This window comes from Corylus avellana, chromosome ca1, assembly GCF_901000735.1.
Source record: "Corylus avellana chromosome ca1, CavTom2PMs-1.0".
NCBI lineage: Eukaryota > Viridiplantae > Streptophyta > Magnoliopsida > Fagales > Betulaceae > Corylus > Corylus avellana.
In genome coordinates, this window is record NC_081541.1 from 11,461,505 (window position 1) to 11,476,634 (window position 15,130).

The 15,130-nt window shown below is 38.5% G+C and overlaps 1 protein-coding gene across 1 annotated transcript; it reads right to left on the minus strand.

The window, feature by feature from the left end:
• Nucleotides 1-493: 493 nt before the first annotated feature.
• LOC132182393 (squamosa promoter-binding-like protein 7) lies at nt 494-14,878 on the minus strand. The gene is made up of 10 exons (XM_059595632.1): nt 13,973-14,878; nt 13,335-13,507; nt 12,977-13,188; nt 12,803-12,877; nt 12,589-12,696; nt 11,109-11,226; nt 7,522-7,657; nt 4,714-4,876; nt 3,233-3,802; nt 494-1,162 (listed from the first exon to the last, which is right to left on the minus strand). Exons 1-10 carry the CDS (start codon nt 14,452-14,454, stop codon nt 863-865), a joined length of 2,337 nt encoding a protein of 778 aa, XP_059451615.1. The 5' UTR covers nt 14,455-14,878; the 3' UTR covers nt 494-862.
• Between the last annotated feature and the right edge of the window lie 252 nt (nt 14,879-15,130).

Sequence of the window (15,130 nt, forward strand, 5' to 3'; positions counted from 1 at the left end):
TTTGTATCCTGCTTTGATCTTAGTTCCTTTCCTTGTATTTCTTCCAGTTATTACTTTTGTAAGTATCCTCTTCTAAGTTATTAATAAATTTGCAATTATTAAATCTTGTTGTTATTACTCCTTTACCCGCTCTAATTTCGCGCTTACTCTTAAAATTTTCTTTTGATAATTTTCTGCTAAATTTTACTATTGTATTCCATCTTGCATAATGGTAGGTTCTTATACCGCCTAATTATCCTATCCCCATACCCCTGCATAATATTTTCTGTCATTTTATTAAAGCTATCCCCACCCACTCTCCCTTCTCCATATATATAGACATTTACACTTACCTTTTTAGTTCTTTCTGAAGGAAAAAAAATAAATAAATAAATCCGAACTATGTTTACTAGTTTAATATAACCCGATTATTAGTAGTCTAAGAAGTAAGAATTGTCGGAGAACAAATTTTGAACATTAAAATATATTAAAAATTGAACTGATAACTAAACTATTCAAAATAGCACCAAAAAGATGATCTAAAATGCTTTCAAAACTATTAGATACATGTTACACATTAGCTCAGGACCCAAAAAAACAAAAACAAAAAGCAAAAAAGAAATACATGTTACATTATTCCCAACTTGCTTCTCTCAACGGATAATTGAGCCCACTGCCCTCACCCTCATTCCCTTGCAAAGGATAAGCATTTAACTGATGCAGCTGTGGCAATTAGCACTCCAATATCAAGCTTCCAATGCCACGAGTTGAGTAGAGTCGCAAGCCAACGCTTTAAACAGCATTTTCTTCATCTAGTGTTGGTGTACAATAACTACTACTTACAGATGAACGACAGCACTTCTCTTTTTGGCTCAATCCACTGCTACATTCTGTCAAACAAACACCTGCGAATGGATACTGCAAATTCGCTAACCTTGTGAGGATGGAGAAGAACAGCACATATCCCTAGACAAACAGCGGCAATGGAGATGAGAAATATGCTAGGGCGAGAGCTGAAGATTGCCCTAGAAACAATGACACCGCACGACTTTCTTGGCCATTCCTTTACATGGTTAACATTCATGATAACGTCTCTACTCAACAGGGGAACAGTTTCACTTCTTTCACTAGAAGTTGAGCATCTCACTGCTTCTAACTTAGCATTTGATATTATCCCCGTACCCTGCAAATGAAATATCAATTAATTGTTTGAGCAAAGAAATAAATGCCAGTTTGAAAAGTAAGTATTATGGAAGGATCTCTCAAGTTTTCAGATATCATGAAATGCAATAACTAGAGAGCTCCAATACACAAGTAGATTGCTGATCTCTTGCCAAGAATAAGAGATTTAAAATGGTTTCCACAGCAATATATATACACAAACTCATATTGTAAGATCCACAGCAAAATCTATAAGAAGATAATTTTATCAAAAAATGGATAGTTCAAATATTACTTATGTGCTGCAATCATAGATGGCCGCGACATAACTTCATTAATTTCAAATTAGTTGGAATAAAAAATGTTATATCATCATTTATCCTAAAAGTTTAAGTCAGTAAGAAATGATGAATTTAATCATTTAATTAGTATCCTAACATTTCCTCTCACGTGTAGGCTCAAACGTGCCCTCATAAGTGAGGCACAACATGTATTTAACTAAAATGGGTTAAACTGCAGAGCCAATGTTTGAACTCAAGATCTCTGCTCTCATACCATGTTAAATCATCATTTATCTCAAAAGCTTAAACAAGTCGGAAATTGTGAATATAATCATTTAATTTTCTAACAAAAATATAAACAAACTATTTCCAGCAAGAAGGGAGTCCCGGAAAGGCTTAACATTTAATAAGCAGCATATTTATACAGACGGATAACATACATAAACTGAGACTTCTAAGGTTACTTCTTATACTTATGCCACAAGTTTTTGGAACCTTATAAGTTCTAAGTTCACATTGGCCATGCTTTTTCCTTCCCCCCAAATGAAAACATCTATCAAACATGACAAACTTACATGTCCGTTAACGGGACGTGTCCCACACTACTGTGACCTTTTTTCTTGGTAATTATGCGCCCATTAAGTGTAATACAAAACTTCACCCTCCTACCTGTTCTTAATGGGGAAGGTGGTGCCATTTGAGCCAGTCATTAACCACACTGCTGTAATTTTTATACAGCCCTAGTGGTTTGATGGTGTTTATTGTAATCCCTTTGATTTCAATTTTTTTTAATTACATCCCTAGAAATTTCTAATTGTTGTAATCAGGTGCTTCTATCCATATATTGGTATGAGTCTTTACTCATAGTTGGCTTGCTGCCAACCACAGCAAGGCCAATGTCTCTTTCTATATGGCCTGGAGATAAAGAGGAAGATTGCAATAAGAGGAAAATCAGTTAATCATGACCATGGGTTTGAGAAATCGGAATGTGACTTTTGGTGGTGGCAAGACAAGAGTATAAAGGTTAGAAGGGCAAGGGCTTTTTGAGTAGATGCTTTGCCACTTTGGGCTGAGAGAACTTTGTGCGGGTGATTTCACCAGCACTTGTCAAAGACTTTCTCTAATGCTTCATATTTGAGTTTGGATGTTTATGTTTAGAGAGAGGGAGGGGGAAGCTGGTTTTTGGGCCAAATGTTCGTTGCCATAAGGACACCTTGGATGATTATGTAGTGACATGTGTTGCATGGAGTGCCCCCAAAGAGATTTTCCCTGTTCGTACAGTCCAGGTATTTCCATCACCACAACCACCACCAACTGGCATGGATGAACCTGCCAGTGGCGTTTACTAAGCTGGTCTTCACCAATTTTCTCCCTTTTACTCTCTCTCTCTCCAAAACCCCTTCACTCTCTATGATCCTTCTTTTTTTTTTTTTTGCTTATATTTTCTTGTCATTAAATTGTTAATAAATTAAAATAAAGAGATAGTGCTAAAAATAAAAAGATAAATACTTTAACAGGTAACATGATTTTTTTAGTCCATAACATGTTATGTTCAAGTGAGTAAAACAATAAGGAATCACAAGATTGTGATTAGAAAAATTGAAAACCCAAAAAGTCAGGGATAAAGTGCTATGAAACGGCAGTGGGTGTTCATGCATTTGTTCCACAAGATAAATACATATCATTAACAAGTAAATATATGAACAAAAGAAAATAAATGAAGCAGATTAGATAGGCTCCTCAATCTTGAACTTGCAAACCAGATTCACAATCAGCAAAAGCTGGAGTAGAAAAAAAATTTAAGTCCTTACCTGGCTGTTGAATGGAATGGAGAGCACATTATCTTGGGAGTGGCTTTCAGAAATAGAATTCCCTCTTGACGCAGATCCTGATTGCACCACTGAACTTTCACTTGTATTATTTTTTTTATGAAGAATATCTCTCGCATTGTCAATGTGTTTCTGAAGTAAACTCAAATCAGCATCACTGCCATTAACAGTGTTGTTAGATTTCATGTCACTTATCACAATATTCAGTCTCCCTAACAGCTTCTCCAAAATCATGGTCGAGTCATTGCATATCAGAAAGTTCAAAACACTATTAAATCTTTGAATCTGTGATGCAGTGATAGACTGTTGAAAATTTTCTGATGCAGGCTCCTTAAGTAACCATGATACGTCTAAAAGAAATTCAGAAAACGTTGACTGTCTCATTGCAGAAAACTCAAATGAGTCGGACAGAGGACCAATATCTGCAATCTCTGATCCTTTCAGAAAAAGTGATGCATCAAATCTCTGCTGTAATATCTCCATTTCGGCACAAATTTCTTTGTCACCGATGAGTATTGGAATGAAGTTTGATAAGCCAGACTCATTCTCAACCTACAAAATAGATTTATGGAAAGAAAAATGTTACCAGTTTAAAAAAAAATTCCATCATGCTTTGCAGTGTTCATGTAGACAACAAAATTTATCTTTAATAATATAAATCCACCATTTTCTGTAACTGTTTATTACATTTATTTGCAGATTCTGGTGATCGACAATAATGGACTGATGCTACCACAACAACCTATGGTGCAAAATACTTAATGCTGGTACCAAGTTCCAAGACAAGAATAATCCTCACCATCGAATTAACTATAGATGCAGAAGCAATTCCATAAAGCATTTATTCAAAGTAGCCCCATGCAGATAGAAATGATTTTCTGGCAAATCATGTGTACACCAAGACAAATCCATATGCCATAACAAGATTACCCAACATACACAAAACATCACTCACGTATGTCTCAGGAAAACCAAAGCACGTTTCAAATTTAAAAATATACTACCACATGAATATAACCAAGAAATAACACATGCAGTAGAAGCATAAAGACAGGACCATATATACAACTGCTATGCTCCAGAATGATAGTTTCTTTGATAAGGAGTTTCTAGGCAGTAACTTTTGTTACAAACACACTGCAAGAAAAAACCAACTTTATACTACCACGTGAATATAACCAAGAAATAACACATGCAGTAGAAGTATACAGACAGGACCATATATACAACTGCTATGCTCCAGAATGATAGTTTCTTTGATAAGGAATTTCTTGGCAGTAACTTTTGTTACAAACACACTGCAAGAAAAAAACCAACTTTTGTGTTATCAAATCTTAATGAAACATCAAATGTGCCTTCGCGGAAGTATGTCAGTATGGTCAAGACACATCCTGTATAAAATGAGATACAAAAAAAAAAAAAAAAAAAAAAAAAGGAATCTAAAAATTATCCAGAACACCTACCTCGACAAAGGCAGGACCAAAAAGAGCTGGTTCAGTTTGTGGAACACATATCTTGTACATCTGATGGTTACAACTAGAAGCAGTATCCCCCTCAGTCTGACCATGCAGAGACACAACACAATAATCATGCGCAAGATACTTTCCAGCAAAAGATACAAGAAACCTGACACCAAAACATCCTTAAGAATCAAAATTCAATGTTCTAGTAAATAAATACATTTTAAAGTTTGAAATAAAAGTACAAAAATAAGTGAATCGAATAGTTAAACGAGAATATCACCCTAAGTGTTAAAGAAACCAACTACCAGTAAAATACATACATATTATGGCAAGTTAAAACTAAAACTAAATGACATGTAATAAACACAGAAGGATGACATCAAAAAGTGAGTCCAAAAGCGTCACTTATTATGTTCTTCCAACTGTGTACTAGAAGCTGCAGATGTACTAAGCAGCTCAGGTCTCTTGACTCTTGGTAGGCAGCTCGTCAGGCTCAATAATACAGAAAAAGCTATGGTTTTAACTCAATCTCAAGCCGAGCTCAAAGTCTCAGCTGTAACTGATCAACACAACCCAGGCTCAGGATCATTTGTTAAATGAGCTTGAGCCCAAACTTGCCTTATGCTAGCTTGTTCATGCCTTAGCCTGTAGTTGTGGCAAACATGTCCATCTTTAGGAGTTTGATCATTTTTTTCTTACTCATAGGAACACTTTCAAGAAAGAGAAGTATAAAAGTATATAAATTAGCATGAAGATACATGTCTTGGGCCTGACTTATTTAAGAGATGCTGATCACGTCTATTATTTTTTTCTACTCAAGAGATGTTGATTAGTTATCTTAATTGATTATTCCTTTAAGAATTTAAAATGTACAAACCAATTAGAAGCTACAAGTACGAGAGTTTCATGATTTATTAAAAGAGCCTGAATAGCTCACACACGGGCAACCTGCCTAAGAGCCAAGCTGGAAAAGTTTTAGTCTTCACTCAATTTCAAGGCAAGTTCGAACTCTTTCAGGTGTGCCTGAGCAAAAACTCAAAGAACCAACTATTCTGCACAGCCCTGCTTGTTTCAATCCTAAAGGTATTCAACTCCATAAAGTATTTACATCAAGAAGGATGCAACCCAAATCAACACCACCCTTTCTTGCTTATTTGCTTAATAAAATATGCTGTTTCTTGCTGATCTAATAAATCTAGGATCACACCTTTTTTTCACTTACAGGGATCATTTGAAGCACCTTTTACTAGTCTTTAAAGCTGATCTACTAGTCTAACCTTGCTAGATGGGCCACTTCCACTGATATTAGCGGAAGCATTCCCATTTCCTCTTTGCCCCCCATTGTTGTTGCCCCTATTAGCGATATTAACCCCCCTTGGATAGTTTTGTTCGCTTTTTTTTTTTTTTTTTTTTTCTTTCTGTTTTTTCATTCTTTTGTTCTTGTTTCATGTTTCTCCTTTCTTTTTCTTCGTTCCAATTTGATTATAAAAAAAAAGCAGTGATAAGAGTGTACTTACTATTTAATGTCCAATAGATATGTGGTGACTGGTAACTGAAGTAACTTGTTTACAGAATCTATGTGGGTAACTGAAAGTGAGTGTGTTAAGCGTTGAAGATTCTTGCATGTGATCTATGATAAGGTAGTATATGTCCATTACCAGTGTATTGGGATTTTCTACTTCTCTCAGGGAGTTTCTTACACTAATACTGGTGAGTCTGTCTAAAATTGATAACTTGGTGATTGGAGCCATCACTACTTGGCAGAGAAAAGGTTTGATGTAAAAATACAGGTGGAAGAGCTCTTCATTTATGGTATATCTCTTACTATTCATGGAACCTGAAACCATAGTTTACATGCTTCTAACAATGGCAAAAAGAGATTGCGATCCAGTTGCTAGGTCTTATTCTCAAAAGGATCATGCAGCTCGTATCAATAAGCTCCACAAGAAAAACAACCAATTTTGTCATGGATAACTCCTTGTCCTACCAAGCCAGTCTTACAAGAATTTAAGAAGAGTGTGATTGTTTCATGAGCATCAACCATTGCATTCCAAGATGCAGAGAAATATAGAAAAGATGATCAATCATGATAATGTTTTTAGATATCTTTGTATTCTCAGTTTGAACTTAAGCAGGCTTGGGTGCCTAACCAGGACGTCTTTCAAGCTTGAATAAGGTGCATGTGCAACTTTTCAGTAAGTTAAGTAGGAGCAAAACCAGACTACAGCCAAAAGCCACTCCACCCCACCACAAGGTATCTGACTTACCATCTGCTTGTTTAGAGGAGGCATTTATTAATTCATAGGGGGGCCTGCATGATTTATACAATCAATGTAATGCTAACATTGATTGCTTACAATTAATGATTTCTATCCTCCAGACCTACTCCATTGATACGTTAATATGAGATCGATGCTTCTCACAACGAGTGGGTCAGGTGCCATGTTGCATGTCTGTTGTCTGATGATGTATGTTTATCCCAAAAACCAAAGCATAATTCTCCCACAATACCCTTTATTATAAAAGAATGCATGTGCCTTAATTTGCATGTTGATTACTGGTAAGAGGGAAATTTTGGAAAGTTATGTTAAAAGTCTAAGATATCTTCTTTTCCTTAAAATTTGTGCATTCGGCAACTGAGAACACTCCTTATGGGACATAGAGGCTAGATCAAAACATCCCATGCCCCAGCGCCAAAAGAAAAGATTTATCCATACTAACTGTGAATTAATAAATACAGCAATGAACCATTGAACAAATAAAAATAATTACGATCAAATATAAAGCCCCATGCTGTCAATGCCATACCGAAATTTAGATTGTAGCAAATTACTTCCACAAGCAACAAACTCCAGGGGCTTGCCAGCCTCAAAACATATCGGATGAACATAGTGAAGCCTTGGAGCTTGCACCTCCACCTTGACTTTCATCACAGAAGTTCCACCTATACCCATTAAGATGTTCAATTCACGTTAAAAGGGTGAAAAATTTGAAAACATCAAACAAACTGTAACAAAGCAATCCATATAGAAACTAAAGAACAGTGGTGGGGGTACAAAGTATGGGAGAGATGGGGGGGCAGTGTTAAGGGAGGAAGGAGGTGGTGGTGGTGGTGGTGGTGGTGGCCGTGCGAAGGAGTAAGGGTAGGGATGGTGGTGGTGGTGTCTACAGAGGAGTTGAGGGGAGGAGGAGGTGGTGGTGTGGTGAGGTGGAGGAAGGGGGTGGCATTGGTAGCACGAGGGGCAGGGAGAGAGGGAAGTGGGAAGGGTCATAGGCTTGGTCCAGAAAAAATGACAAAGGCGTCAGTAAAGGTGAGCTGTTTTCAGCCTCTTTAGGTATAAATTTCTGTCGACCACAAAAAACTTCCCCTTTGACCCACAATATTTGATTCCATCAAACACTGAAAAATGCGGTAACAATTTTCAAAATATTTTACATGAAAACAAACAAAGCCTCAAATGAATCAACCATTTCTAAACTTCTTAAATTTAGAGATACATTAATTACATCCCAATACATCTCATACATGAAACATGCGCCAAGTCAATGCAGCACAGCCAGTTGCATCATGAAAATCAAAAGTCACTCTTCTATCCTATGTCTAGAGTGCATCCTTTCTTTGCCTAGTCGGCAGCCCTAGGAAAGATTCTCACCATGGACAATCTCAGGATTAGACTTCTAATTGTGGTCAACAGGTGCTGCATGTGCAAATTGAACGGGAAGTCCGTCGATCATCTCCTCTCCACTATGGGACCGCCAGTGCCTTATGGAACGCCATATTCAGCCGCTTTGGTCTTTATGAGGTTATGCCTAATAGTAGTGTGGCAGATTTGTTCGCCTGCTGGTGGTCAAGGGGTCGCTCTCAGAGTGTGATGGTGTGGAAGATGGTTCCTCTTTGCCTTGTGTGGAGACTTTGGATGGAAAGAAATGACAGAATCTTCAATGACCTAGAGAGGACTTTGGAGGAACTTATCTTTCTTCTTTTTTTCTCTCTTTACTTGGACAGCTGCTTATTTAGCTCCTCTAGTTATTAGCTTTTCCGACTTCCTTACTCTATTTTCTCTTTCTAGTTATGCGTTTTCTTGTATACTTCCTGTGTTCTAGGGTTGCGCCCCTTTGCGCTTTTTGGTATATACAACATTACTTATTAAAAAAAAATTTGATAAGGGCATAAACGAGTCCTCAATCCATTTGCACCTAAAAATTGAACTAGGAAAGAAAATTAGAATTGGCTAAGTTAGCAAAATCATGTGAAAAGCTCAACTTTTATGGGCCTTCTGCGAGTCATCTAAGACGGGAAAGCAAGCAAGTGAAAGAGAAAGGAACGGAGAATCCCATGAGTAGTTGAAAGGGGAGAGAGGGGGGGAGAGAGAGAGATTGCCCCATACCTCCCTGAGTTTTGGCCTTGTGATGCAAGGACCTAAGTTTCTAATTTTGACAATTAAGGATATAGGTTTTGACCATGTAACAAATAGATCATTCAATCAAGTTTTTAATGATTGAAGCGCCAGCTGACATCTTCTCCATGTAAGGCCAATAAAATTGTGCCACATGTATCAAAAGCTATGTCATCATGTCACTTATTCTTGAAAATAAATAATAAAAAACACAAAAAAGGAAAATAAAAGCTGAAAAAAGGAGGGTGGCTCCACCCCTGCAACCACCCTTTGCTAGAGTGGAGGGAGGTGGAGCCACACCCTACACCCCCACAAGTGTGTGTGTGTGTGGGGGGGGGGGGGCAACAGAGGCGGTGACACGTGCGGCCACCTCTCCACCCCCTCTCTTCTTCTTTTTCAGCTTTTCTCTTTTTATATTTTTTATTAGCAGACATACACGGCATGATGATAATGACTTTTTAATACACATGATACAATTTTATTGGTCTTACATGAAAAAGATGCCAACTAGCACTTCAATACTCAGGTCCTCATCATAGGGCCAAAACTCATGAGGGTATGGGAAATTTTCCCAAAAAGCACTGGTCATATCTGCGCTATCACCCCAAAATGACCACTTAATTTGGAGCTTTCCTAAAATTCCTAATAAAACTCAGTTTTACCTAGTAACTAAACAATGTAAGATTTAACACCCATAACTATTTTTATAAACCGTCAACTCTATGTGAGCTACTTCTCATCTTCCCAATATGGGACCGAAGTGTAACTAACTCCCTCTTAAACACCTGATGTCCTTGTTAGGGCCATGTCATGCATTGCCCCAGTACCACATGATCTAGCATTACTAAGTGACTTTGATACCATTTGTAACGTCCCAGAAAAAAGCGCTAGCAACAGCTACGCCATTACCCCAAAATAACTAGTCAAATTAGAGCTTCCCTAGAATTTATTATAAAACTCAGTTTCACCTAGTAACTATGCAATGTAAGATTTAGTACTCATGACAATCTCTATAAGCCACACACTTTATATGAGCTACTCTTCATCTTCCCAATATGAGACCGTGGTGTTACTCGGTCTCCTCTCCCCATTAATAAGGGGGTGGCAAAATAGGGGTGGCTTGTAGCCAACCCCACTAAAGCGGATGGTTCACGACTACCCCTACTAACAAAGCGGATGGCTAGTGGCCACCCCCATTGACTTGGGTGGCTCACAGCCACTCCCATCACAGAGGGCTAGCTTGCAGCCACCTCCCTAACAAAGGGTTGTCTTGCAGCCACCTCCTAACAAAGTGCTAGCTTGAAGCCACCCCTACTGAGAGCATGTGGCTCACGGCCACATGGCTAGTGGCCACCCCCATTGACTTGGGTGGCTCACAGCCACTCCCATCACAGAGGGCTAGCTTGCAGCCACCTCCCTAACAAAGGGTTGTCTTGCAGCCACCTCTTAACAAAGTGCTATCTTGCAGCCACCCCTACCGAGAGCATGTGGCTCATGGCCACCTCCTCTCTTGATTATTTTTCTTCATCTTCTCTTAGAAAAAAAAATATATATATATATATATATATAATTTTCTTTTTTCTATGAGTTTCGGTTTTAGTTTTGGCAATAAAATTGATGGAGACTATATAGAATTGGATAGAATGATCAATTTAATGATAAGAACAAACTCAATGAGCTAAAGATAAAATAAAATGTCAGGGAGTGATTCAGTAATTTTTTCTTTTTGTTTTGTTTCTTTATATTTTGAAAAATTATTTTCAATATTACATCCAAATACTTTTCTATCTATTTCTTTCAGAAATACTTCTCAAACATAGTTATCCAAACAAGTTATCAGATGTGGAACACAAAACAAAAAACACTGTTAGAAAACTTATCCAAACACAGTTCATATTTCTGAAGAAGAAAACTAAAAGTCATAAACAATCTACAGCTGAGAAAGAGAGTGAAAACATAATGGTATAAAAGTACCAACATGTACAGGCGCCAACTTACCTTTCATAACCCGGAAAATCATGTCATTGACAAAAACGAGTATAGTGCCTCTTCCAGATAGCATTCTTCCAGGAGCGACAACGAAGTCATTGAGATATGATATGGGATCTTCATGTAACTGTTTTATGTATTAAAAAAACATTAGCTCTAATCTTACACAGACAAGTAGAAATAATTTGTGACAGTTTAACCACAACTGTCTTGTTGTGTACTTGATATAACTTGTGAACAGAAACTTTTATTGATCACATAAAATTAATTACTAAAAACAATTATAGGATACATTAGTTTCTTTATCCATGTAGCATGAGACATGTAGTTTTCACATGATAAAGGAAATATATTTCCCTAGCCATAAATGAAAAAGGCACCCAGATAATGTTATTTTGTGTTGAATATGAATTTCATAGATGGATGAGTACACCCCACATCATATTGTACCATCAAAGAATGATACAAGGAACATTTAAGAATTGTGCATGACAAAATCAAGCCTCCCATCAACTATGTTAATGGTCAAGCTGATGAGAAAAAAATGGTAGCAATTTTAGCTTAAGAAGCAAACGGGACCATACGTTATTCCCCAAATGACAATTGATAAACCTGAGCAATGATAGAGCTTCCAACTTGAAAGATTCTTTTATCTTTGGGGAGAGGGACGAAGGACAAGGAGGAGAACTTGAACCAAAACTATTTAAAGAAGATCAAGCTATAAGGATGAGAGATCAAAGATCAAACATTCATATAACTCTCCATATGGATATGGTTGTGGGTATCGGGGTGTGTTTGTCACAATCACCACGTCCACACAAATCAATTCAAATAAAGATCTTGGCGAAGTTGGATGAAGCCAGCCAAATCCTGATTGGAATGAGGTCCCCATATTCAGTAGAAGATAAACTATTGATCAGCCGTCATAATCATGTTCATACTATAGCAATGCCTTTCAGAAAAATTGATAAAAAATCTTACGTGTAGAAAAATCTTTAAATGTTAGAACCAAATATTATGGATAAGAAATATTTGACCACAGATATGGCAGTTTGGGAATGTTGAAATTCAAGGTTCACAAGTAATTCTGTGTATAGAGGACAAGATGCTGACAGGACACAATTTTATGACCCATTAGGAAATGTATTCTGCTTTAAGGATTATAACATATGCAGTGAGTCCAAATAAGAATATTAATATAAAATTATGTCTTCTTCATTCATTAATTAATGAGTACGTGTGAAGTTATATGTTCTTCATTCATCAGTTAATGAGTACTTCACAGAACAGTCTGTGCCAAATGCATCACCTAGTGCAATCAATCTTGTATTCGCCAGTGACAACATGAACATGAACAAGTAATATAAATATATGGATCTATAACAGAAATGTGTCTAGTCAATGACGCTACGTCATCATAACTGTGAAAATGATTATAAAAATAAAATTAAAAATTAAAAATTAAAAAATGCATCCAGTTAACCACTACCTTTGCCCACATAAACTTTGGCATCGTAATGAACACAGTTAATATTGTACATCCGGGGCGGATATATCCCTCTAACTCGACTGGCATATTGGCCAACCATTGGAATATCTGCAAATACATTTAAACAGATGTTAATCAACTCCTCATATCTCTGACCACGAAAAGAGCTGTTCTCTTCTTAATTACTAAACTGTCATAATAATGCTTTAAATACTTGGTGCCGTAGTCTTCTGGGGAATTCTGCTGGGTTCCAATCATAAAGCTTGAATGAGATCCGACCTGTTGGACACTACATTCATATACGGAATCAGTATATCTCCAGGATAGCTTATCACTTGAACAAAAAAAAATGGCAATGCAGCTACCATATCATTCAGCGGAGACCCACCATAGATGAGTAGTCAGTCTTGTTGTCATAGTATAATGGAGAGGGAGAACATTTGGAATTATCTTTTCTTCCATCCATTTGGGTTTCACCGGAGGCCGCAAAAGATGCAACAGTATCACTAGGGATATTCTGGGAACCAATAGTAACTTGTCCATCTTCAGACTCCAAGGCTGCTTCCGTTTCAGCTATTGGGCTGCTCAAGCATAAACCATCTATACCATAGACAAATATATAAGACCCGTAAGCATTTTATCGTGGAGGTATATGCAACTTCTATGCTTGGTCACCGCAATTGGACACAAATGCTCTGTCCATCACATATACAAAAAATAGTACCATCCATTCAAATTTACGATACCTTGTCCTGCTTCACCATCACAAGAGACATTTTCAGTCTGCACGGTTCCTTGAGATTCATTATACATTACAACTCTAGAATCACCAGGCTTTCTTCGCCGTCTATTGTTGTGGCGCTCTAATTTTCTTCGGCAACTACGCTTACCTTCATCAAAATCCGATATCACATGAAACCTGCCAAACATTTCACACCCAATCAGAAAGTAACATCACCAAACACAACAGCAAATGAATCTCACAAGTTTCAGTTTGAATCACATACGCATCTCCTCGATTAAACAACACCTTAAGCAGCATCACTACTCAGAAATTAAGCAACTAAAACAATTGACCTTGGATTCAAATCGCTCTGATCTACATGCACAAGTTCATACTACCGCACAAGCCTTCATCGAAATTCACAACCCCTTTTATACGCAAGAACCAGACCATAAATGTGCATCTAATGCCTATAAAAGTGACAAACTAATAACTATAATCAAAGATTCACTTCCAAAACGCACTTGAAGCCGCATTAGACACAACTCTCGCATCTAACTCCGTCAAAACAAACTCTAACTAAGAAAGAAGAAAGAAAACCACAGGTTTGACTCGTAGAATCTATCTGAAATCTCAGAGACCAAGTAGAATCGAACTTACTTGCCACACTGCTGGCAATATCTCTTGGTCTCTCCGTCGAGAACGACCGCGCTCGCATGCGCGCATCGCAGGCAAACCCTGTGCCGGCGGTGATACCCTTTGAGCTCGCTGATATCGGCCTCGCACCCGGAGACTTGGCACCGAGCCATGCCCCGAGCCGTACGGGTCGTGGTCCGCGCCCGCTTCTTCCCGCGCAAGCCCTCCTCGGCCTCCATCTTCTCGTCCAGCTCCGGACACGCGCACGGGATCCGACCCGCCATGAAATTGGAGCATGTCACCCTCGGATCCCGTTTCCGAACCCGATTGGAACCCGGATCCTCATGTGGAAGCTCAAGAGGCTCGTGAGCGATCGGCGGTGGTGGCTGATCGGGGTCTAGGGAGATAGAGAAGTGCTCGTCTACGGTGAAGTCCAGGAGGTCCCCGAAGTCCCATAGAGCCGAGGAGGGGTCCTCTTCCGCCACCGGCGTGTGCAACCCCTCCATGTCCTCCGAATCCCTAGGTTTTGGCGATTGTTGTGGCTGTGCGAGTAGTCGGGCTACTCTAAATCCAAGAGCCGTTGGTGACGTGGCGGTGGTTGGAGTTGGAGCTTGGCGTAGAAAATACGGTAACGCCGTGAGTCAGCCAGCTGTGCCGGTCGGTTAGGTTGGTTGGGTCGGTTGGTGTAGATGGAGACTCTAAAGTTCAGACTTGGGGCTGTGTGTTAGGAAAAAAAAAATGAGGTAATTGTGGCGACATTTGAATAGTCTGTGCGAAGGTGTTATTCCACGCGCCGTAGAGTTCACGCGGCATTTCGTCACTGTCAAGCGGTTGCGTGGAGGAAAGTTGGTTGTGGTGGGAAATTATCGTCAACGGGATGGCGATGACATGGCTCTGGCTCCAATAATAGTGGATTTTTTTGGAGTTGGAGTCAAGACTTAAGAGTATTGATTGGAAGAGCATCTGAGACAGCAGCCAGTTACAGGTGTGCTGATTTTATACATATGGCTTCAGATTCCTACCTAGTTGGTTTCATTATCGGATGTACTGTTCATATTCGGTGTGATTTTGCGTGATAAGACTACTATTAATAAAGTGAATTTTTTTAATTAAGGCACTTAAAAAGGCATCGGTATTTTTTTATATAAATGGTGCCTCAAAAAGCCCAAAACTTTCTTTTGA

What these genes read in the sequence shown, in the direction of transcription:
- LOC132182393 (XM_059595632.1), bottom strand. Translation starts at nt 14,454, where the DNA reads ATGGAGGGGTTGCACACGCCGGTGGCGGAAGAGGACCCCTCCTCGGCT. An exon ending in GATTTTCCGGGTTATGAAAG is followed by an intron (nt 7,658 to 11,108) that starts GTAAGTTGGCGC and finishes TAATGGGTATAG; the next exon opens with GTGGAACTTCTGTGATGAAA. An exon ending in TTGCTACAATCTAAATTTCG is followed by an intron (nt 4,877 to 7,521) that starts GTATGGCATTGA and finishes TTTTGGTGTCAG; the next exon opens with GTTTCTTGTATCTTTTGCTG.